General features: G+C 42.5%; 1 protein-coding gene across 3 annotated transcripts; it reads right to left on the reverse strand.

Moving 5' to 3' along the window:
• Positions 1-246: 246 nt before the first annotated feature.
• On the reverse strand, positions 247-25,950 carry NAA50 (N-alpha-acetyltransferase 50, NatE catalytic subunit). Of its 3 annotated transcripts, none has more exons than XM_053705831.1 (5): positions 25,767-25,950; positions 7,917-8,050; positions 4,301-4,420; positions 1,262-1,328; positions 247-781 (listed from the first exon to the last, which is right to left on the reverse strand). In XM_053705831.1, the coding sequence occupies exons 1-5, from the start codon at positions 25,772-25,774 to the stop codon at positions 601-603; spliced, it is 510 nt and encodes a 169-aa protein (XP_053561806.1). In that variant the 5' UTR covers positions 25,775-25,950; the 3' UTR covers positions 247-600. The 3 variants fall into 3 exon arrangements, with proteins under 3 accessions (XP_053561806.1, XP_053561805.1, XP_053561804.1); XM_053705830.1 differs by having other exon boundaries at positions 7,917-8,053; positions 25,767-25,948; XM_053705829.1 differs by lacking the exon at positions 25,767-25,950 and adding an exon at positions 20,373-20,815 and having other exon boundaries at positions 7,917-8,053.
• Between the last annotated feature and the right edge of the window lie 94 nt (positions 25,951-26,044).

Below are 26,044 nucleotides of genomic sequence, written 5' to 3' on the forward strand. Positions count from 1 at the left end.
AAATATCTGAAACAATTGACAGTGCAAGTGCCCCTATATTTATCTGCCTTCTTTATAAGGAAATTTTATCTAGAGCTAGAAAATGACAAAATAAAAAAACACCCTTTTATGTGCATACCCCAATGAAAATAAACCTTTATGGTGCATTTCAAAAGAATGGTCTAGTTACAGTAGGAACTTTATGTTTAGCAAACCAATAGCAAAGTCATGTCGCCATTTAATAAAAATGCAATGTTTGAAAGAGAATGCTAAAAAGAAATTAGATTTTATTTAGAGAGTATTCCAGACTGATAGAAGCCACTCACTTTCCCAAACAGAAAAAAAGTTGAAAAGCCGTAAGAAATCCGTGTACCCCCTGCCAGTATAATCTCCACAAATATCGGAAAAAAAACCTTTTCATAGTTCAAACAACCAAAATGTGTGACAGATTGTACTGCTCTTGGAAGAAGCATTCATCATCGTTTCTCTTTTTTGTTTAAACGAAGGAAGAAGAGATATTAGAAGTGCGGTAGGAGGAAAACAACTGGTCTCTTTCCAATATTTGGCGAAAGCAAGTGCAAGAAAAAAAAAAAAAAAAAGTGTTCGTAGATTTTTTTTTCTTCAATTTTCATTCTTTCGCACATCTACATTCTGCACAGGAGACAAGACTTTCAGGTTTTTCTGCAGAACGTGGGCATCAGCTGGTTCTATTCTCTTGTAATAATTCTTCTTTGTTTCGATGATCTCGAAGCCAAACTTTCTGTAGAAGTCTATGGCTGATTCATTACTGATCTGGACATGCCTTGAATAACAAAATGAAAAAAAATTTAAAAAATTATATATGTAGCTATGCACCTATTTACCAAAGTGCTACAATTTGCTACATTTATATAAAATAAAGAAAAATTAGGGTGAGATTTAGCGTGGTAATTTAAACAAAAAAACAACAACAACAACTCTGCACATGTTTAAGGCTCATAAATTGTATAATAGCGATCTGTCAGACCCTTTAATAAGTGAGCACAAATCACTTACCCCCACAAGACAAACAACTAATTTAAATGTATTTAATTCTAAAATATAAATTACACACACACACATATACACACACAATCATACACACAGATTATATATATATATATATATATATATATATATATATATATATATATATATATATATATATATAATTTACCATCTAAGCTATTGCTTGACCTTTTACATTTTTGTAAAAGGGTTAAAATAAACAGATACATTATGCAGAGGTTGTAAAGTAACTTACAGATAAATGTTGTCAAAGGAGCCATCTTTTTCACAAATGTTTAATACATGGTTCAACATTTTTGTTCCTGAAAAGGGGAAAAAAAAAAAAAAAGGGTTAAAGGACCAGTAAATAAAGTAGATTTAGATAATCAACAAATGCATGATAAAAAGACAATGCAATAGCACTTAGTCTGAACTACAAAGGAGTAGTAGATTTTTTTTCCTGACTATTTCCACTCCCCCTGTATCATGTGACAGCCATCAGCCAATCACAAATGCATATACGTACATTCTGTGAATTCTTGCACATGCTCAGGAGGAGCTGGTGACTCAAGTGTAAATCTAAAAACACTGTACATTTTGTTAATGGTAGTAAATTGTAAAGTTGTTTAAAATTGCTGCTCTAAATCATGAAAGTTTGGTTTTGACTTGAGTGTCCCTTTAATTTCTAATTTTATTTATCAGAATTAAAAGAAAAAAAAAAACTGCTATTAACTAAACTTAACTATATAAGCATGTTGTTTAAAGGCAGAGTAAAGCCAACATTACATTTTATTGATTCAGATGGAGCATGCAATTTAAAACATTGTATTTTACTTCTATTATCAAATGTGCTTTGTTCTCTTGGTATCCCTTGGTGAAAAGAAACTTGGGTACGCTCATTAGAATTCAGGAGTGTGCATATTGTGTATCTCACATTCTACCGCAGCAGTGTTTGCATCAATGTAGAACAAAACACTGCTGCAGGTGCACAAGCCTAACCTTGCTACCTTATAAACAGCCATAGCTCGATCACTGTTTAACCTCACTGATATTGGGCCCTAACCGATTGATAAGAGCTTTTTAAGAGTGTAATTACAACAATGCAAATTTTATTAACAAAATGACAGCAGCAAGTTGTGGCAACTCCAGTAAGTGGAGAAAAAAACGTATTGCAGTAAAGTCGTAGTGGACCTCGCTTTGTGTACAGTTAAGCTGAACAGGCCTTCCCCAAACTGTTGCCACAAAGCTTGAAGCGCCCAAAAGTCTAAAATGTCTATGTATCAAGTAGCACTAAGATGACCCTTCACTGGAACTAAGGGGCCTAGCCCAAGCCCTGTAACCAGCCCCAGACCATTATACCTCATCCTGCACCAAACTTTACAATAGGCACTATGTATTCCAGTAGGTAGCATATCCTGGCATTCACAGCATCTAATCAGCGGTGATCATGCGACTGTTTTTTCCATTAGACTGCCAGATAGTGAAGAATGATTCATCACTCCAGAGAACACATTCCCACTGCTCTGGAGTCCAGTGACAGCATGCTTTACACCACTCCAGCTTGTGCATGTTGATATGAGGTCTGTGTACAGCTGCTAATACATGGAAACCCATTTCCTAAAGTTCCAGACACAGTTTTCTGCAGTTTGGAACGCTGTAGTAAATGATGAAACAGATGAGAAATTTTTACACACACTTTAGCACTTGCCAGCCCTGGAGCCCTGCTCTGAGTTTGGTCTAGCATTTCATGGCTGGGCTGCTGTTGCTCCTAGACGCTTCAAACTCTTGAAGGGCAGAACTTTCACAAACTGACTTGTGGCAAAAGTTATCTTATGCGCTTATTTAAAGTCACTGAGCTCTTCAGTACGACCTATTTTACTGCCATTTGTCTATGGAGATTTCATAGCTATGTACTGGATTGTATGCACCTGCTTGCAATGGGCGTGACTGAAACACCTCAACAAGTAGGGGTGTCCACATGCTTTTGGCCATATAGTGTATTCAGAAAGTTTTCACATTTTACCGGTATGTTAACATAATAAAAAAATACACAAAAGTCCTGTAATTGAAACAGTATTTTGTGCCCTCACAACATTACAGAATACAACATTCTTTCCACAATACAGTTTATGTCTGGACGATGACAGATTTATTTAGGACTGAATACTGCCTAAAGGGAATCAAGTAATTGGTTTATTTGTTGATCTAAAGAAGGCATTTTAAAAAGTATATTTAACTAATGTTCCAGTATATTTAAACTAATGTTCCAGTATGGAGAAAATAAAATAAATAAATATGCATGCATCACTGTCCTCCAATAAGGCAGGGTAAAGTATGTATACAAGCACTCCATGTAAGCTTCAAAACCAAAACCGCTTTGACACTTTTTCCCCCCCAAGGGGAAAAAAAAGGCTACATTTTTCAAGCATGATAAAAGGGGAAGGTTGCTCTTCTGTGCTTTAACAAACTGCCATACTCACGGTTATGAACATACCAAGAGTGGGCACACACCTCATTTCTGATCCCTTTGTGCTTTTAAATCTGCCACAAGGTGCATCTAAATGAGAATCCTCAGCTAGTGTTATCGTTTGTAATGTGCACTGTTGAGATTGTCTATACAGAAGTAAATATTTTTGTTTTCATTAAACTTTTTTGAAGACCATTTACAAGCCGTGCGACCGTGGGTATGTGGGAATGTTCCATGCCGTTCTAACAGCACTGAGTCAAACTTTCATGATTCAGACTGAGGGAGAAAACAAAAAACACTTTTCCCGTTCACCAAATGTACCTGTTACTGTGTCTCATGAAAAGGAATACACTTAAGAGAATTGCACACTCCATCTTAAAAGGGACAGTCCAGTCGAAATTAAACTTTCATGATTCAGACAGGACATGCAATTTTAAATAACCTTTTGCTTTGTTCTCTTGGTACTCTGTTGAAAGCTAAACCTAGGTAGACTCATATGCATTTGACAGTTTTCAGACAGTGCTAGGTCATTTGTGTCATATAGATAATATTGTGCTCACTCCCATGGAGTTATTTATGTGTCAGCACTGATTGGCTAAAATGCAATTATGTCAAATAATTGGGATAAGGGGGCAGTCTGCAAAGTCTTAGAAACAAGGTAATTACAGATGTTTAAAATATTAATATAACAGTGTTGGTTATGCAAAACTGGGGATGGGTAATAAAAGGGATTATTTAAGTAGACTGTCCCTTTAATTATGAAAGTCTCACTTGCATATCCTTTTAACTAAACAAAAACACAGAATTGTATTGGTTAGAGAGTCATACCTATTCCTAGCCTCCGGTATGGAGCCAGACACCCAAGGGTCATAATATACAGCCTTTTCTGATTCTGTGAGTGATCAACTCGACAGCACACGGCACCAACTGCAATATCATTGAAATATGCTGAGGAAACATAAGAAAAATCAATTATTTTAGGAAACAGAGAAAAAGAAAACTTCTCACAATGCCCTCACCCTCAGCTTACACCACATGCAGCCAAACAAATATGTTTCCATACCCAACAAAGCAATTGATGTGTAACCTTACTCAGGTGGCAGCAGAAGTTGAGGCCAAGGGCCTGATTCTTAAAAAATTACCAGCATGGAGAGTAATAATCAGCTTATTTTATTGGGCATTACACTGAAATGCAAATGTCTCCTTTCACATAAAGAACTGCTCCTAATGAGATACAGTTCTCAAGGTAAAGATTTGTAGACCTTGTAGTAGTGATGAGGCTTCTACTCTCCAGACCAGAGCTTTAGAGAATCATGTCCTATGTATTAAAGGGATACTAAACCCACATTTTTTCTTTCTTTCATGATTCAGATAGACAGAGCAAGCAAATTTAAGCAACGTTCTAATTTACTCCTATTATCAATTTGTTCTCTTGCTGTCATTATTTGAAAAGCAAGAATGTAAGATAAGGAGCCAGACCATTTTTGGTTCAGCACCTGGGTTGTGCTTGCTGCTTGATGGCTAAATGTAGCCACCAATCAGCAAGCAATCTTAAATTCTGACCCACCAATCACATTAAGAGAGACAACTTGTGACATCACACTTTGTAACATCTGATGCAAAATATATTTAAAAAGCTAGCTAAAAAAAGGTTCATATTACAAACGTATAGGGTGCAGTGGACTACTTAAAACAATTTACACAAACAGCTTACAACAGTTTAAAAAACACTGTACACAACAACTTTCCAATTATTGCTATTATCTAATTTCCTTCATTCTCTTGGTATCCTTTGTTGAAACACATTTTTCCGGAGCAGCAATTGGGCACATATTCCTCTTATCCTTGGCTTAGCTGATATTTTCAGCTAACTCCCAGTAGTGTATTTCTGCATATTCAACAAAGCATACCAAGAAAATGTAGCAAGTATGATCATAGAAATACATTGGAAAGTTGTTTAAAACTGTATGCTCTGTGAATCATGAAAGACAATGCTGGGGTTTTATGTCCCTTTAAGGGCCAGTCTGTTGGTAATTACTATAAGGGTGATTTACATATCTTTGCCCGTAAAACTCAGCACCATTGTTGTTTCAAATTTAAAGGGACACTGAACCCAAGTTTTTTCTTTCGTGATTCAGATAGAGCATGAAATTTTAAGCAACTTTCTAATTTACGCCTATTTAAAATTTTCTTTATTCTCTTGGTATCTTTATTTGAAATGCAAAAATGTAAGTTTAGATGCCGGTCCATTTTTGGTGAACAACCTGGGTTGTCCTTGATGATTGGTGGATAAATTCATCCACCAATAAAAAAGTGCTGTCCAGAGGTCTGAACTAAGAAAAAAGCTTAGATGTCTTCTTTTCCAAATAAACATAGCAAGAGAACGAAGACAAATTGATAATAGGAGTAAAATAGAAAGTTGCTGCTCTATGTGAATCACAAAAGAAATAATTTGGGTTCAGTGTCCCTTTAACCCCTAAATTCCAGACTGCATAACACACAGCTGCATTTAACTCTGACTGCACTAGGGCTGGTTCAATTACACTAAACACTAGCTCTGTCAATGCCACGCAGAACTGATCTAGTGTAACAGGTGTAAAACATGCTGTGATCTCAGCCTCTCTTTGCAAGAGGTGTTTTTGAAGAGCTATTAGCTAAAATAAGAACAGGGTCAATTTAGGGAATTGTCAAAAAATCATCTTCATTTCATAAGAGGATATCTATTAAAACAAGGTCATTCACTGTATTGTTTCTGCTGAACGTGCACATTTAGACAACTTTTTTACATTAGAATAGCGTTTCCCCTATGGCTTTTTATACAAGTGAAACTCTCGTGCAAAAGTTCTTTCATTTCACTAATGCAACTTAAAAGGTGAAACTAATATATGAGAGAGACTCATTACATGCAAAGCAAGAGAGTTCAAGCCATGATTTGTCATAATTGTGATGATTATGGTTTACAGCTCATGAAAACCCCAATCCACAATCTCAGAAAATTAGAATATTGTGAATAGGTGCAATATTCTAGGCTCAAAGTGTCCCACTCTAATCAGCTAATTAAGCCATAACACCTGCAAAGGGTTCCTGAGCCTTTAAATGGTCTCTCAGTCTGGTTCAGTAGGAATCACAATCATGGGAAAGACTGCTGACCTGACAGTTGTGCAGAAAACCATCACTGACACCCTCCATAAGGAGGGAAAGCCTCAAAAGGTAATTGCAAAATAAGTTGGATGTTCCCAAAGTGTTGTATCAAAGCACATTAATAGAAAGTTATGTGGAAGGGAAAAGTGTGGAAAAAAAAGGTGCACAAGCAGCAGGGATGACCACAGCCTGGAAAGGATTGTCAGGAAAAGGCCATTCAAAAGTGTTGAGGACTTTCACAAGAGCCACCACACACAGATGGATCCTGGACATGGGCTTCAAATGTGGTATTCCTCTTGTCAAGCCACTCCTGAACAACAAACATCAGAAGCGTCTTACCTGGGCTAAAGAAAAACAGACCTGGTCTGTTGCTTAGTGGTCCAAAGTCCTCTTTTCTGATGAGAGCAAATTTTGCATCTCATTTGGAAACGAAGGACCCAGAGTATGGAGGAAAAATGGAGAGGCACACACTGCAAGATGCTTTAAGTCCAGTGTGAAGTTTCCACAGTCTGTGTTGATTTGGGGAGCCATGTCATCTGCTGGTGTTGGTCCACTGTGCTTCATTAAGTCCAGGGTCAACGCAGCTATCTACCAGGAGATATTGGAGCACTTCATGCGTCCTTCCGCAGACGAGCTCTATGGGGATGCTGACTTCATTTTCCAGCAGGACTTGGCACCTGCCCACACTGCCAAAAGCACCAAAACCTGGTTCAATGCCTGTGGGATTACTGTGCTTGATTGGCCAGCAAACTCGACTGACCTGAACACCATAGAGAATCTATGGGGCATTGCCGAGAGACATGAGACCAAACAATGCAGAAAAGCTGAAGGCAGCTATTGAAGCATCCTGGTCTTCCATAACACCTCAGCAGTGCCACAGGCTGATAGCTTCCATGCCATGCTGCATTGAGGCAGCAATTGCTGCAAAAGGGGCCCAAACCAAGTACTGAGTACATACAGTATGCATGCTTACACTTTTCAGAGGTCCGATCTTGTTCTACAGGTATGTACAATCCTTGTTTTATTGATTGATTGCATGTAATATTCTAATTTTCTGAGATTGTGGATTTGGGGTTTTCATGAGCTGTAAACCATAATCATCACAATTATGACAATTGTGCTTTGCATATAATGAGTCTCTCATATTAGTTTCACCTTTTAAGTTGCATTAGTGAAATAAATGAACTTTTGCACAATATTCTAATTTTTCCGAGTTTCACCTGTATACACAGTTAACGTCCACTGATTGCTGTTAAGTTCATAGCTTACATTATGTTAAGCTACAATTATAATTGTTACTTACCAAGTTTTGCAAGTTCTCCAACCTCCAAGACATCCTTATAGAATTTGTCATTGTAGCTCACAGGAAAGATAACCTGGTTTAACCTCTTCAGCTGTTTTATGTTGTGTGGTGTAACATCTCCCAACTCGATTCGGCTACTGAAACAAACCAAAATACAATTACTTTTCACTGCAGTGATCTATTTTTTTCTCAAAAGAGAATATAATAAGAATATGTAAGAGTGAAAACAGTTAAAGCAGTGCTCAACAAAACCCATGTCGTCTTAAAATAGGTTCCATTCTATAGCCCTTCAAAACAAAATCAAGTAATGACTCTTATGCAGGTTTGAAAACAGGTCCCAATTTAAACATACAAAGCTCTGCCCAAGTAGAATAAGCTGGTTCCACAATTCTTACAGAGTGTGTATATGAAAATATAAATATATTTTATCTATATAGTTATATTCACACACACATATACACACACTTATAATAATGTTATCATATTTCTTAGGCCCATAGAAACACGGAAATCAAACTTTAATTTTTATGTCATTGTCATTTGACAAGCACTGCCAAATTCTGAATTCATGTGTGCACAATAACAGATACATGGTAAAAATAATATGCATAGATTTTAAACCGGAGTGAACCACTGATCAAATGACTTGCAGACATCTGTTAATACCCCCCCCCCCCCCCCCCACACACACACATTTCCAATTTATCTGGATTATCAAGCTGAACTTTTCTTGATAGTCTTTAAACTGAAAATGGTTTCCATTTTCTGAAGCTGACATTAAGCACCTTGAGACTTTAATATAAAATATTTAGTTATGCATAATGAAACGCTGAAATATTTTTAATTATTTATTTTGCCCCCTTTTTTAAAAAAAATTCTCTCTGTAATTTGAGTAATTTATAATTCGCAGAATTTGAAATGCACCTGCTGACTTTTCAAGCTAACTGCTAAATATCTATCTCTAAGTGGCTTTATCAAATAAAAACTGCAATACAATTTTATAATAACTTTATGACAGTGACTAGCCTTGTCTGTGGACTAAAACCTAGATTGGCTCCTTAAAATAAGGCAAAAGGAGGATGGAGTGTGGCTATTGAAAAACAATTGCAGTAAAAGGGATTTTAATTTGCAGAGGTTATTCTATAGCAACACAATAGAATTGTCTCGTAATTGCAAAGTGATTACTGTCCCTTTAATTCACCCTGGGCTGATTTACCCAAGATGATTGACAAGCCCTGCTGTGTGAGAGCAGGAGAGGAAATGAACAAGCAGTTTTTGCAATGTTAAATGTGGACGAGGGATGTCACTTTGTTAGCCCCAAAAAAACAGGTGGACATGTCCCCTGGCTGAGAACGGTCCTCCGGCTATTTGATAAATGGGCACCATATTTCTCATAATTCATGCACATTCCTGAACATACTGGAGTAGCTTATGCACATTTTTTCCTCAGTGTTGCAGCTTATCAAGGAAACATACTACATAAAACTAATGTATCTAACTCATTTAAAATACCTATTTATGAAACCTGCCAGATAGATATGGAAAGATGTGGCTGTATATAGTACAAAATAAGCAATTCTGCACTGCATACTAACATAACTACTTTTTAAAAACTTTAACCCCTTAATGACCGGACCATTTTTCAATTTTCTTACCCTTAATGACAATGGCTATTTTTACATTTCTGCGGTGTTTGTGTTTAGCTGTAATTTTCCTCTTACTCGTTTACTGTACCCACACATATTATATACCGTTTTTCTCGCCATTAAATGGACTTTCTAAAGATACCATTATTTTCATCATATCTTATAATTTCCTATAAAAAAAATATAAAATATGAGGAAAAAATTGAAAAAAACACACTTTTTCTAACTTTGACCCCCAAAATCTGTTACACATCTACAATCACCAAAAAACACCTATGCTAAATAGTTTCTAAATTTTGTCCTGAGTTTAGAAATACCCAATGTTTACATGTTCTTTACTTTTTTTGCAAGTTATAGGGCCATAAATACAAGTAGCACTTTGCTATTTCCAAACAACTTTTTTTCAAAATTAGCGCTAGTTACATTGGAACCCTGATATCTGTCAGGAATACCTGAATATCCCTTGACATGTATATATTTTTTTTTAGAAGACAACCCAAAGTATTGATCTAGGCCCATTTTGGTATATTTCATGCCACCATTTCACCGCCAAATGTCATCAAATAAAAAAATAAGTTCACTTTTTCACAAATTTTGTCACAAACTTTAGGTTTCCCACTGAAATTATTTACAAACAGCTTGTGCAATTAAGGCACAAATGGTTGTAAATGCTTCTTTGGGATCCCCTTTGTTCAGAAATAGCAGACTTATATGGCTTTGGCATTGCTTTTTGGTAATTAGAAGGCCACTAAATGCTGCTGCGCACCACACGTAAATTATGCCCAGCAGTGAAGGGGTTAATTAGGTAGGTTGTAGGGAGCTTGCAGGGTTAATTTTAGCTTTAGGGTAGAGATCAGCCTCCCACCTGACACATCCCACCCCCTGATCCCTCCCAAACAGTTCTCTTCCCTCCCCCACCCCACAATTGTCCCCGCCATCTTAAGTACTGGCAGAAAGTCTGCCAGTACTAAATAAAAGGAGTTTTTCTTTTTTTTAATAAAAAAAATTAAAATGTTTTAGCTGTGATGGACTCCTGCCTTAGCCCCAACCTCCATGATCCCCCCCCCCAGCTCTCTAACCCTCTCCCCTACCTAATTGCCGCCATCTTGGGTACTGGCAGCTGTCTGCCAGTACCCAATTTGCCCCCAAAACAAGTGTTTTTTTTTGCAATTTTTTGCCATTTTAATATTTTCTGTAGTGTAGCAGCCCCCCACAATACCCCAACCCCCTCCCCCTCCCAGATCCTTATATATTTATTTATATAACTTTTTTGTCCCCCCTTCCTTTCTCATTGGTGGCAGTGGCCATGTAATCGGGCGCGCACGCGCGCCCCCGCACGCTCCCGGCACCCGGCGTGCACATAGCACTTACAGGAACCGGATGCCGGGTAGCGATGGGCCGCCCACCCGCCTCCCTGATGTGCTCCCACCCACCAACGAACCGGCACCATCGCTACCGGTGCAGAGAGGGCCACAGAGTGGCTCTCTCTGCATCGGAGTCTTCTAAATGGTATTGCAGGATGCCTCCATATGGAGGCATCACTGCAATACCCTAAGAGCTGCTGGAAGCGATTGCGATCGCTTCCAGCACTCTCTTAGACAACTGACGTACCAGGTACGTCTATTGTCATTAACTGTAAGTTAATGCATGACGTACCTGGTACGTCAGTTGTCATTAAGGGGTTAATCTGACAATTAAAAAAAAAAAAAAACCTAAGCCATAACAGAAATTAGCAGTGCTAACTTTATATACAAACTATAAGCAGGGCTCGACAAACCCAGGAGCCAGCAGCTCCTAGAATTTTACCTGTCTAACTTTTTGGGTTATTCTCCATATATCTATATACAACTACCACTGTCTGGCTCCTAAATATTCTTACTGTCTCCTAATTTTTAAACAGATTTGTCAAGCAAAATCATGCTCCAAAAATACACAACATGCTGGTAAAACAATACAGTGCCATAACCCCATTCTCATCAGAAACTCATATCACAAAGTGATTTGTTCCCATATTGTCATCAGCACACTCCAATGATTTAACCCCCTTGCATTCATAAGCTGAGAACAAAAGTATAAACCACGGAGAGCGACCTTCTGCCTAAGTGTGCAAATACACACACACGCTGATCTTATTACCAGGGAAATGTTAGTGCCTGTAGGAGAACCCTCATAACTGAATTACTAAGACAGCCTTGTACCAGCCTCATGCTCCTGAAGAGACACTAAACAGCAGTGAAAGAAGAGAACAAAAAATCACCAGTCAAATGTCTGATGACCGCTGCTTGCTAAATACGGCGAGCAGGTTCTCTTGTGACAACCTGCAGTCGTAGGGGCTCGAAGGCTGGCAAAAGCCTTTGATAAATCGCCTCCTAAGGGGTCGATTTATCAAAGGCTTTCACCAGCCTTCGAGCTCCTACGGCTGCAGGTTCTCACAAGAGAACCTGCTCGCCATATTTAACAAGCAGCGGTCATCAGACAGTTGCTTTCCTAACCTTTCTCCACCTCTAAGGTGGCAAAATTCAATCTCCACGGTCTAATCCGACCGGGGAGATTGACAGCTCCTGCCCACGCACAGTCAATCAGGGGGCGGGATTGCACTCAAGCTCAAAATAGCGCTCGTATGCAATGGTAAATTCCTCCGGGGAAAATCGCCCCGCCAGAGTTGAGCTGCGGCTGACAGGGGCACATATATGCGCCCCTGTCCGTCTCAGCTTGATAAATTTAGCCCTTAGCTTAGCTTTACTTTGAATAAGAGATACAGCAAGGAGAGTCTCTAAAGGGTTTGATAGGGGCTTTTTTTGTGGGGTTTCGCTTTCTCGATCTTGGTTGTTGCATGAGGTTATAGTTCAGAGCTGCTGAGCCAAGGAACGGCTGGTAGTCAGGGAAAGTAGTGACGAGTGAGTAGCAATCTGGCGAATAAGCACTGGCTACATATTTTTTTTTTTTTTTTTAATTCTATTTTATTGAGGACAAGAGATATTGCACAAATACAATTAGGTCATTGCATCCAAGACAACATTTTCATGAGTAAATAGGCAGCTGTACAGCTAAGTATGGATTATTGTAATATACAAAAATGTCATATATCAGTCTCTCAGGTCCATTTTCTGGTTTTTACAGTTATTCTATGACAGATTTTCTTTAGTATAATAACTTTCCCTTCCCCATCCCAACCCCCTTAAACATTAATTAACCACCAACACTTGCGCTTAACATTTATGCGCAACCAATTCCGGAACTCTATAAGGTTGCTGCTTCAATTTATACTGTGCGGTCCGGGAGAAGAGGGAGACAGAGAAAAAAAAAAAAAAAAAAAAAAAATGTATCCATTCATACATCAAAGGGTCCACAAGGGTCAGGGGAAGGGGGTAAGCAGGAGGGTGTAGGAGCCCTAGAGCGGTCTCAACATCTTAGATAGCGATATTCTCTCTCCCCCCCCCCGCCCCCTCGTGTTTGTTGTAGGAATGTCCATTCGCCCCTTAGAGAGGCCGTCAACATGTATTCAGTATGCGCAAATGGGAGCAGTAATTGTTTTTGTGTATCCAAGGGCAGAGTGTCAATGTACTTCCGCCATTTAGTAATGAAGTGTCTAAGCCTCCTGTCAGTGTCCATTTTGGTATCTAATTGTTCAGTAAGTAATTGCTTATGCAAGTTGTGTTTAAATGCAGTAAAGGTGGGAGTAGCACTTTCGGTCCAGACTCTCAGTATGACCTTTCTGGCAATCAGGATCATAGTGGTGAGTAGTGAGGTGTGTCTAGTGTCTTGTTCCTCCCAACTCAGGAAGCAGACTTGCTCTACCTCTATCTTAACCTTGATTTTAATTACCCTTGTGATCCATAAGGCTATTCTACCCCAGAACTGATGAACTCGTGGGCAGGTGTAGAAGTAATGAAGATAGTCCGGGTCACCAAACCTACATTTACTACACTCATTCATCACCCCATGTTTCCATTTAGCTAGCCTACGTGGTATAATGTAATCTTTATGTAGCATTCTGATCTGGGATTCTCTCAGCGTCATGGACAGCGTTGCTCTTTTGGCATTTTCTACACTGCGTTGGATTAGCTCTGGAAGATCCTCCCTCTCCAAGTGGTCCCTCCATCTATTCTCTATTAGGGCTAAATGTTTTGATTCAATATGGCTCAGCAGTGTTTTGTAGATCCCCGAGATAGAGAAACTTCCAAGCTTAAAAGCAGACACTGACACATTAAATATGTGTGGTTCCCAGAATTGTGGGTCCTCTCTAATAAGCTGGTTCACGTAGTGCCTCATCTGAAGATAGGCATAGAAGTGGGCCCGCGGTAGTCCGAATTGAGTTTGCAATTCTTCAAAGGACCTAACGCATTTCCTGGAGATGTCAAGAGCATCTCCCACTGAGCATAAGCCTTTGGTTTCCCAGTTGGTAAACGGGGAAGTATCAATCCCAGGGGGGAAGCAGGTATTGTTTCGCAGTGGGATTAACCTGGGGGACGCGTGGCGCCGGCCCAGGTATTCTAGGGTTTGCCGCCATGCCCTCAATACGTCCTTATAGAGAAAACTATCCCTGACTGGCTACATATTTTTAATGCTGTGAGTGAATGATTTATTTTTTTTCCTGTCTGCAGTTGACTTTCATCATCTCAAAATATTCTGGCTTCTAATTTGGGGGTTGACACAAAGCATTTTTATAAAATATATCAAGTTCTGTCATAGGTAGCGCAGATGCCCAGGGGCAGAACTTGTTTTCACTTTCTGCGACAAGAATTTTTAAATTATTTTTCTGTGGGTCATTGTGAAAATTAAATTCAATGTTAAAATTAGGCAGTTACACTCAAGCACCAGCTCAATTGCAACGTGCTGATTAACTGAATAAAGCATTATATACATTTTTATAATATATTGCAGCAGTTGAAAAATGCATTACAGATTAGCTGCAGAGAAAAAAAAAATAAAAAAAATTAGATAATCTCTTAAAATGACTCTTGAATAAATTTGTTTCTTTGCTCTTGGTCTCGTACCATATATTTATAAGGCAAAACTGTAGTAAAAAGGTGCATTGCTTAGAAGAACATTCAGGAGTCACAGCTTTGCAGACCAGGAAAGGCTAGGGGGTGGGGTTGAAAAATATGAGAGCTAGTCATCCATCAATCCACTTTAGAGCACTGCTCCGTATTTGACAGTTCTCTTCAAATTGTGTTTGACTCTGGCTGCACTGTGTTAAGGAAAAGGTACAACAGTGCAGTCAGTGCAAAGCACTGTATGAAAAGAACAGCCTGGTGTAGGGCAGCACTGCACAATTCCTGCATGTGTCTCATACTTATTTGCAGACATGCTGCATTTTCTGTGATGACATCTCAGATCACAGCATGTTGTGCCTTGAGACACAGATGTACAAAATATTTAGGACATTTAAAACTAAGGGACAATCATATCTTTTTTTTCCCCCCACCAAACAGTAAAGGCCAATCCCTTTCCCAATATGGGGAAGTCACCCCATGTTTAAGTGAGAGACGATCTGGCTAAAAACTAAGCTTCAAATAAGATGATTGGTTGTGTAAGAGAAAACATCAAATTCTAAATTTGGATCTTGTAAGAAGCCCATCACCACAATCTATTAACTAAATATAGATACTTGTTGTTCTACATAGGAATGTGTTACTAATGAAACATATCAACCAAGCACAAGATATTTGTAGCAGAGTGTAAACTAAATTTAACAAGCACAGCGAAAGAACACACAGAGATCCAAACTGATATGGAAGCCTATTAATGTTTGCTTATATGTTTTGCCAGTATAAGTTGGAAGTTTAATAATGCTTGGTTATCATGGGTTTGGTCAGTCAAAGTTGATATTTTGCAACTACATAGAATGGCACTGACAGTTACGGACGATCTTTACAATATGAAACACTATTAAGGCCATATTAAAGGGACATGACACCCAAATGTTAAAGCACTTGAAAGTGATGCAGTATAGTTGTACAAAGCCGACTACAAAATATCACCTGAATGTCCTCAGTAACCACATCCCATTGTAAATTGACTTTAAGTAGCCAATCAGGATACTAGTCCCAGGACTTGCAAGGAAGCGTGTATCTGGCATGTGCAGTCATGTTATTTCACTCCTCAATTTCAGGAAGTTTACAATGAAACCCCATGAGATCACACTAAAACAAAGTGTGATCAGAACTGATTAAGCGGATTGGCTTTTTTTTTATTTTTAAATATGCAGCTGGCAACTTTCTTGGCTATTTCCTGCAGAAATAGTGATTACAGAGGCTGGGGGTAGTTAGGCTATGCCAGTTTCATGAATTCCTGTGTGGGAACAATGCTTTTTATTATATTAACATTTCACTTTTTATTGTGATTATCATCAGTTATTTGTAGAGCGCCAACAGCTTCCGCAGTGCTAAAGACAAGGGTCTAGTATCCAAGGTGACAGTTATAGGAGACAAAGGAAAAGAGGGCCCTGCCAAGAGTTTCACTGTTGCAAATCATCTCTCATGAAGCTGATATACAAAGCAGCTAGGCCCGTAGGCTAACATGTTAAGGGGGTTCAAGGAGATAGCTATAGGAAAATGTTAGTGTATATTATATGCATCCCTGAACAGTAGAGTATTTAAGGAGCACTTGAAAATTTGAAAACTAGTGGAGAGTCTTGTGGGACGAGGCAGAGAGTTCCACAAGATGGAAGCCAGTCTGGAGAAGTCTTGTAGACGGGAATGTGAGGAGGTAACGAGAGGAGGAGAGAAGGAGGTCATGAGCAGAGCGAAGGGGACGGGAGGGCGAGTATCTAGGGACTAGGTTGGATATATAGGGTGCGACAGTGTTATTGAGAGTGTTAAAAGTTAGTCAGAATTTTTTGATTTATTCTGGAGGTTAGAGGAAGCCAGTGAAGAGAATTTCAGAGGTGTAGCAGATGAGTAACGACAGACGCCAGCTGCACCTAAAATTCAGCCCGGTAGAGCTGGATCTTTTTTAAGCCGCACGGCTAGGCAGTATAAAGGTCACAGAATGCAGCACGGCCAATGAAGGAGAAGTCCGGAAGGATGTTGAAGATATGCAGGAGCAAGCTTAGAAAACTGTCCAAGCTGGGAGCTGGATAGGCAGCGCTCTACCCAGCACGGGCAGAGTGTGTACAAATCTGCACGATCAAAGTGTGGGCAGAAGCACAAAATAGGAGGTCCAGCCAACAGTGGTACAGCAAACATCTGCAATCAGGAGTACTCGGCTCCCCAAGTGACACCATGTTGGTAAGATCCACTTCACTCCTGGCATATATCGCAAGTGAAGAGCTTGCTGGGCCTCAGTAAGCTTCCTTTAGGAGTGGGAATATCTAGTTCAGATGTCCATCCTGATTTAAGGACTCTGCAGTAATTAAGAACAATGTAGGTGAACAAAATTGAACTGTTACATATGCTGAAGGGACATATTTGTTGATGCACTTAAAGGTAACCTCTTGATTGTGCTTTGCCTAAAGCTCCCTAGGAAGGTCAACTAGCAAAATCTGTAACCTAGGTTTTCAAAGTGCTGCAAATAGCATAATGCCATTCTGTTTTAGGCAAACACAGGAAGACAGTTTGTGCCAGGAGCGAAAAGGGAAACTGTATGTTGCTATATGTGCAGTCCTCATTGGCTGTACCTCCTGCCGTTTAAAACCTGAAAAATCAGCCTATGTGGGTACAGCTGGGAAAGCTCTATAATACATTTCTGGAGGTACAATAATAAATAAGGCACCGGGTAATATAATTTATAATACACCACTTTCAAAAGGCACAGTGAATCTTTTTAAAAAATAACTTTACTGTCTCTTTAAGGAAGGAGAGAACATGTAGCTAACCCTGAAATAGGACCAAATTAGAAAGTAACTTAAAGGGACATAATACTCATATGCTAAATCACTTGAAACTGATGCAGTATAACTGTAAAAAGCTGACCGGAAAATATCACCTGTGCATCTCTATGTAAAAAAGGAAGATATTTTACCTCACAATCTCCTCAGCTTAGCAGAGTAAGTTCTGTGTATAAAGTTATACTCAGCTGCTGCCCAGCTGCAGGTAAAAAAATAAAAAAAATTATGAAATGAACAGCAGCCAATCAGCATCAACAGTGCTGAGGTCATGAACTCTTTTACTGTGATCTCATGAGATTTGACTTAACTCATGAGATTTCATTGTAAACTTCCTTAAACTGAATAGGGAAATAACATGAGTGCACGAGGCTCATCCCTTCAGCTGTCCCAGGACAGACATACCGATATGCTGCTTAGAAGTCCTTTATAATGGGATGTGGCTACTGAGAAACTTGAGGTAAAATATATTTCTTTTTTACATAGAGATGTTCAGGTGATATTTTCTAGTCAGCTTTTTACAGCTATACTGCATCACTTTCAAATGTTTAAACATTTGGGTATTATGGCCCTTTACAGGACCCATAAATACAGTAGATTTGCATAATCAACAAATGAATGATAAAAAGCCAATACAATAGCACAGTCTGAAATTCAAATGAGTAGATTTTTTTCTGACAAATGTCATAGCTATGTCTATTTCCACTCCTCCTATCATATGACAGCCATCAGCCAATCACAAATGCATTTACGTATATTCTGTGAATACTTGTACAGTGCTCAGTAGGAGATGGTGACTCAAGTTTTAATATAAAAAGACTGCACATTTTGTTAATGGAAGTAAATTGAAGTTGTTTAAAATTGTTGCTCTGAATCATGAAAGTTTTATTTTGACTTGAGTTTCCCTTTAAAAAGGCAGCACTCTCACAGCAAACATTTCTAACAGTATGGTTACACAATTTTAAATAAATGCAATCTCGTCTAAAAGGAACATGAGAAAGTCTTTCCAGCAGTCAGCGTTCCAGTTCACCCCAAGAGAGTCCAATGGGGTTGAAGTCAGGGGTCTGTGCAGGCCACTAGAGTTCCTCCACAGCAATTTGGCCAAACCATGTCTTCATGGATCTCCCTTTGTGCAAAAAGGCACAGTCATACTGAAAACGTAAAGGGCCTTCCCAAATTGTTGCCACAAAGTTGGAAGCAGCCAATTGTCTAAAATGTCTTTGTATTTTGCAGTATTAAGATGACCCTTCACTGGAACTAAGGGGCTGAGCCCAAACCCTGAAAAGCTGCCCCAGACCATTATCCCTCCTCCTCTACCAAACTTTACAGTACGCACTATACATCATGGTTAGTAGTGTTCTCCTGCCACGCCCAGATTCTGCCATCAGACTGCCTGAGTGACTCATCACTCCAGAGAACGTCTCCACTGCTCACAGCGGTGTGCTTTATACCACTCCTTGGATCTGAGGTTTGTATGCAGCTGCCATCGAAACCCATTTCATGAAGCTCCCAATTTTTCTTGTTCTCTTGTTGAAATGCAGGGAACCCTATATGGCAGCAGTTTTGCAAGAATGCTATACATTAGCAAGAGCTCTAGATGGCAGAACTATTTTCTGTCATGCAGTGCTGCTGACATTTGCACACTACCTACCCTAGGTTCCCCTTCAACAAAGAATACCATGGTAATGAAGCAAATTTATTCATGGAATTAAATTGGAAACTGAATCACAAAAGTATTTTTTGGGATTTCATGTCTTTTTTTAAAAAGGGAAAATTTTAATTAAAATAAAAAGGTTAAAAGGGATAGTAAATTCCAAATTAAACTTTCATGATTCAGATAGGGCTTGTAATTTTAAACAACTTTCTAAATTGCTTTTATCGTCAAATTTGCTTTGTTCTCTTGTTATTCTTAGTTGAAAGCTAAAACCAAGTAGGCTCATATGCTAATTTCTAAGCCCTTGAAGGCCGCCTCTGCATTTGACAGTTTTTCACAGCTAGAGGGCGATAGTTCATGTGTTTCATATAGAGAACACTGCTCATGCACCTGAAGTTATTTAAGAGTCAGCACTAATTGCCTGAAATTCAAGCCTGTCAAAAGATCTGAGATAAGGAGGCAGTCTGCAGAATCTTAGATACAAGGTAAGTATATTTTTAGAACTGTGTTGGTTATGCAAAACTAGGGAATGGTAAATAAAGGAATTATCTATCTTTTTAAACGATAACATTTTTAGTGTTTACTATCCCTTTAAGTTATGCACACTTGCACAATTTGGCAATATACTTTCATTAAAAGGGATATGAAAACATTTTCCGTTCATGATTCAGACAGAGCATACAATTTGAAACAACTTTCCATTTAATTCTATTATCAAATTTGCTTCATTCTATTGGTATCCTTTATTGAAGGGTGAACCAATGAAGAGACATACCGTACGTGCATCCACCAACCTGTAGCTAGCTTCCAATAGAGCATTGCTGAGCGTACCTAGGTATTCTTTTCAAAGGATACCAAGAGGATTAATCAAATTAAATATAAGTCAATGGCAAAGTTGTTTAAAATTCTATGCTCTATACGAATAATTAAAGATTTGGAGTGTCCCTTTAAATTTGCCCTATTTTCATGTAATGTAGCTCTGAAAATTGAGGATTTTCAAATTCTGAGAACTGAAAAAGCAGACTTCTCAAATCTAATGATACTATGTTTCTCTAATTGCCTTTAACAGATGAGAACTGCAAAACAATGCACTGTATACATAATGACCATGGTTAGTCTTGTTGCCTGCAGACTCAAGCTAGATTTGGCACCATCATACAAGGCAAGTGGTGGGGTTGGCTACATAAAAAAATGCAGCAAGATCATTTATTTTGAAGATGTTTAGAATTGGTTGATGCTATTCTACAAAAATATAACAAATGTCTTAAAGGGACATAAAACAGTATGAACTAACAAGTTTCTAAATATATAATGCAGCCAAAGCTTACCTGCAAAACTGTTTCGGTTTTAACCCCTTTAGATCAGGCATAGTTTTGTTTGCAGCAAGCTCCCCCCTGAGCATTTCCATATATGGAAGGTGCTATCCAGGCCATATCTTCTGCAGCATGCAATTGTGCACGATAGGGTGAAGTCACATGACACCGGACTAAAGCAGTGCACAGTATAATGCTGAAGCTTTCACAAAGCATGAGACATTATCCCCATGGAAACGAGCAAGCCTCTTGGCAACAAACAATAGCAGTACCTGCTGTCTCTCCTCAACTCCCCTTGCTTGCATTAGTAATTATCCTCACATGCACACTTTGTTATATAATACCACAAGGTTTGGAGTAGGACTCTGATAAGGGGGTGGTGGAGCAGGCTATACTTGGCAACACTAAAGTGTAAGCCATTTTGCAGATTTTTGGAAATGTTATTAAAATACTTATAAGTTTTTTTACACTTTTTTTCACACACTGTTTTACCTCAGTTTTACCCCTTTTAGAATAAGCAAAAAACTCAAAATGTTTAATGGCACTTTAACTACAAGGTACTTTCAGAGAGAAATTGGATAAGAGTATGGAACTGAAATTAACACGGCATATACAGAATCCTGACAATTTAACCAATAGATCAGAAGCATTCAGCATATATAGCTCTGATCTAACACATAAACAAGCAAACTCTGGAAAAGATAATTCTACTTCATGATAGGTAGAAGCATACTTGTGTCACATGACATAACTAACATAACTCAGGTATGCCCAAATGTAATTCCTACCATCAGACAATTATGGTGAATTTAATTGCAAGGATCAAATTATAATCTGGTTCCTAAATCAGATGTGTTTCAACAAATCAAAAGATGGCAGAAGGATCAAGTGTGTGAGTACATATCAACCCATGTGTCCGGGTGCAACTGGAAAATAAAATTAGGCCAGGCAAGTGGATTTGAGAATCTTCAAGCTGCTGCATTTCCTCTCTGCCCAGAAGCTAAGCACCCAACAAGATCAGTGGCTAGAGCAAGAGGCGTTTTAGATTTATGGTAATGCCAGTGCTTTTTCTGACTATTGTAATGGTCCACTTTCCAGGAATACTGGCAGTTCTGTGCTGCATTGGCTGTCTCCACTTTTCAGGTCCCCTAAGCTTTTGCTTCAACATTGACTGCACTTTTATCTAGTTCCCTGTGATTTATGTGCCTTACTTGGAGGACTATGAGGAAAGTGAAGCTGCATTGATGAATGGAGGATAAGAAGCAATATGATATAGTTACCATTTGGTTTGTGAAATTTGCTTTAGGTCTGGGGAATTCGTCCTTTCAATTATGTCAGTGTCTCTATCCCTGGGCTCCAGGTGTCAGTGTGTGTGTGTGTGTCAGTGTGTGTGCGCGCGGGACTCATGGCCTCCGGCTGTCAGTGTGTGTGTGTGCGTGCGTGAGACTCATGGCCTCCGGCTGTCAGTGTGTGCGTGCGCGCGAGACTCATGGCCTCCGGCTGTCAGTGTGTGTGTGTGCGTGCGCGCGAGACTCATGGCCTCCAGCTGTCAGAGTGTGTGTGTGTGTGTGTGTGTGCGCGCGAGACTCATGGCCTCCGGCTGTCAGAGTGTGTGTGTGCGCGAGACTCATGGCCTCCGGCTGTCAGTGTGTGTGTGTGCGTGCGCGCGAGACTCATGGCCTCCAGCTGTCAGAGTGTGTGTGTGTGTGCGCGCGAGACTCATGGCCTCCAGCTGTCAGAGTGTGTGTGTGTGCGCGCGAGACTCATGGCCTCCGGCTGTCAGTGTGTGTGTGTGCGTGCGCGCGAGACTCATGGCCTCCAGCTGTCAGAGTGTGTGTGTGTGTGTGTGTGTGCGCGAGACTCATGGCCTCCGGCTGTCAGAGTGTGTGTGTGTGTGCGCGCGCAAGACTCATGGCCTCCGGCTGTCAGAGTGTGTGTGTGTGTGTGTGCGCGCGCAAGACTCATGGCCTCCGGCTGTCAGAGTGTGTGTGTGTGCGCGAGACTCATGGCCTCCGGCTGTCAGAGTGTGTGTGTGCGCGAGACTCATGGCCTCCGGCTGTCAGAGTGTGTGTGTGTGCGTGCGCGCGCGAGACTCATGGCCTCCGGCTGTCAGAGAGAGTGTGTGTGTGTGTGTGTGTGTGTGCGCGCGAGACTCATGGCCTCCGGCTGTCAGAGTGTGTGTGTGCGCGCGAGACTCATGGCCTCCGGCTGTCAGAGTGTGTGTGTGCGCGCGAGACTCATGGCCTCCGGCTGTCAGTGTGTGTGTGTGCGCGCGAGACTCATGGCCTCCGGCTGTCAGTGTGTGTGCGCGCGCGCGCGAGACTCATGGCCTCCGGCTGTCAGTGTGTGTGCGCGCGCGCGAGACTCATGGCCTCCGGCTGTCAGTGTGTGTGCGCGCGCGCGAGACTCATGGCCTCCGGCTGTCAGTGTGTGTGCGCGCGCGCGAGACTCATGGCCTCCGGCTGTCAGTGTGTGTGCGCGCGCGAGACTCATGGCCTCCGGCTGTCAGTGTGTGTGCGCGCGAGACTCATGGCCTCCGGCTGTCAGTGTGTGTGCGCGCGAGACTCATGGCCTCCGGCTGTCAGTGTGTGTGCGCGCGAGACTCATGGCCTCCGGCTGTCAGTGTGTGTGCGCGCGCGCGAGACTCATGGCCTCCGGCTGTCAGTGTGTGTGTGCGCGCGCGCGCGCGCGAGACTCATGGCCTCCGGCTGTCAGTGTGTGTGTGCGCGCGCGCGCGCGAGACTCATGGCCTCCGGCTGTCAGTGTGTGTGCGCGCGCGCGAGACTCATGGCCTCCGGCTGTCAGTGTGTGTGCGCGCGCGCGAGACTCATGGCCTCCGGCTGTCAGTGTGTGTGCGCGCGCGCGAGACTCATGGCCTCCGGCTGTCAGTGTGTGTGCGCGCGCGCGAGACTCATGGCCTCCGGCTGTCAGAGTGTGTGTGTGCGCGCGCGAGACTCATGGCCTCCGGCTGTCAGAGTGTGTGTGTGCGCGCGAGACTCATGGCCTCCGGCTGTCAGAGTGTGTGTGTGCGCGCGAGACTCATGGCCTCCGGCTGTCAGTGTGTGCACGCGCGAGACTCATGGCCTCCGGCTGTCAGTGTGTGCGCGCGCGAGACTCATGGCCTCCGGCTGTCAGTGTGTGCGCGCGCGAGACTCATGGCCTCCGGCTGTCAGTGTGTGTGACTCATGGGCTCCGGTTGGCACAGTGCGTGTGTGTGTGTGTGACTCATAGGCTCCGGTTGGCACAGTGTGTGTGTGAGAGACTCATGGGCTCCGGTTGGCACAGTGTGTGTGTGTGTGTGAGACTCATGAGCTCCGGTTGGCACAGTGTGTGTGTGTGAGACTCATGGGCTCCGGTTGGCACAGTGTGTGTGTGTGTGTGTGTGTGTGAGACTCATGGGCTCCGGTTGGCACAGTGTGTGTGTGAGAGACTCATGGGCTCCGGTTGGCACAGTGTGTGTGTGTGTGTGAGAGACTCATGAGCTCCGGTTGGCACAGTGTGTGTGTGTGAGACTCATGGGCTCCGGTTGGCACAGTGTGTGTGTGTGTGTGTGTGTGTGTGAGACTCATGGGCTCCGGTTGGCACAGTGTGTGTGTGACACTCATGGGCTCCGGTTGGCACAGTGTGTGTGTGACACTCATGGGCTCCGGTTGGCACAGTGTGTGTGTGACACTCATGGGCTCCGGTTGGCACAGTGTGTGTGTGACACTCATGGGCTCCGGTTGGCACAGTGTGTGTGTGACACTCATGGGCTCCGGTTGGCACAGTGTGTGTGTGACACTCATGGGCTCCGGTTGGCACAGTGTGTGTGTGACACTCATGGGCTCCGGTTGGCACAGTGTGTGTGTGACACTCATGGGCTCCGGTTGGCACAGTGTGTGTGTGTGACACTCATGGGCTCCGGTTGACACAGTGTGTGTGTGTGAGACTCATGGGCTCCGGTTGGCACAGTGTGTGTGTGTGAGACTCATGGGCTCCGGGTTGGCACAGTGTGTGTGTGTGACACTCATGGGCTCCGGTTGGCACAGTGTGTGTGTGAGACACTCATGGGCTCCGGTTGGCACAGTGTGTGTGTGACACTCATGGGCTCCGGTTGGCACAGTGTGTGTGTGACACTCATGGTCTCCGGTTGGCACAGTGTGTGTGTGACACTCATGGTCTCCGGTTGGCACAGTGTGTGTGTGACACTCATGGTCTCCGGTTGGCACAGTGTGTGTGTGACACTCATGGTCTCCGGTTGGCACAGTGTGTGTGTGTGTGACACTCATGGTCTCCGGTTGGCACAGTGTGTGTGTGTGTGACACTCATGGTCTCCGGTTGGCACAGTGTGTGTGTGTGTGACACTCATGGGCTCCGGTTGGCACAGTGTGTGTGTGTGTGACACTCATGGGCTCCGGTTGGCACAGTGTGTGTGTGACACTCATGGGCTCCGGTTGGCACAGTGTGTGTGTGACTCATGGGCTCCGGTTGGCACAGTGTGTGTGTGTGTGACACTCATGGGCTCCGGTTGGCACAGTGTGTGTGTGTGACACTCATGGGCTCCGGTTGGCACAGTGTGTGTGTGTGACACTCATGGGCTCCGGTTGGCACAGTGTGTGTGTGACACTCATGGGCTCCGGTTGGCACAGTGTGTGTGTGACACTCATGGGCTCCGGTTGGCACAGTGTGTGTGTGTGACTCATGGGCTCTGGTTGGCACAGTGTGTGTGTGACTCATGGGCTCCGGTTGGCACAGTGTGTGTGTGACTCATGGGCTCTGGTTGGCACAGTGTGTGTGTGTGTGTGTGTGACTCATGGGCTCCGGTTGGCACAGTGTGTGTGTGTGACTCATGGGCTCCGGTTGGCACAGTGTGTGTGACTCATGGGCTCCGGTTGGCACAGTGTGTGTGACTCATGGGCTCCGGTTGGCACAGTGTGTGTGTGTGTGTGACTCATGGGCTCCGGTTGGCACAGTGTGTGTGTGTGAGACTCATGGGCTCCGGTTGGCACAGTGTGCGAGACTCATGGGCTCCGGTTGGCACAGTGTGTGAGACTCATGGGCTCAGGTTGGCACAGTGTGTGAGACTCATGGGCTCCGGTTGGCACAGTGTGTGAGACTCATGGGCTCCAGTTGGCACAGTGTGCGAGAGACTCAAGGGCTCCGGGTGACACAGGGTGTGTGTGTGACTCTGAACTCCTGCTGTCACAGTGTGTGTGTATGTGACTCATGGGTGTCAATATATGTGAGTGACACATGGACTCGGGGTGTCAATGTGTGTGTCTTTGGACTCCGAGTGTCACAATGCTTGTGTGTGACACTGTGCTCCAGCGGTCCCTGACTGAGTGTGTCACGGCTCTGTCACTCCCTGCAGACCTCCCCCAGCACACGGCCATTACCCCCCTGGCACACATACAGCTGTGTTGAGCTCACCCTTTCATGACTGCACAGGGATATCCTCGGAAGGCCGAGTCCTCTCACCAAGCGATGGGGGCAGGCGGCTGCTCGGGCCTGACAGCTTCAGCACGCACTGCTCCGGCCCGCCAGCCCGGGTATAGTGAGGTAACTCCGGCTGTCACTCACCACTACAGCCCCCCCTCTCGCTGCAACACGTGACAGCTCGCGCCAGACGCCTGCAATCGCTACGCCGAATGGCGCGAAGGCCCCCACAAGCTGGGCGAAATGTATCACGCATGCGCAGAACAACTGCC

The sequence above is a fragment of the Bombina bombina genome, chromosome 3 (genome assembly GCF_027579735.1).
Source record: "Bombina bombina isolate aBomBom1 chromosome 3, aBomBom1.pri, whole genome shotgun sequence".
Lineage (NCBI taxonomy): Eukaryota > Metazoa > Chordata > Amphibia > Anura > Bombinatoridae > Bombina > Bombina bombina.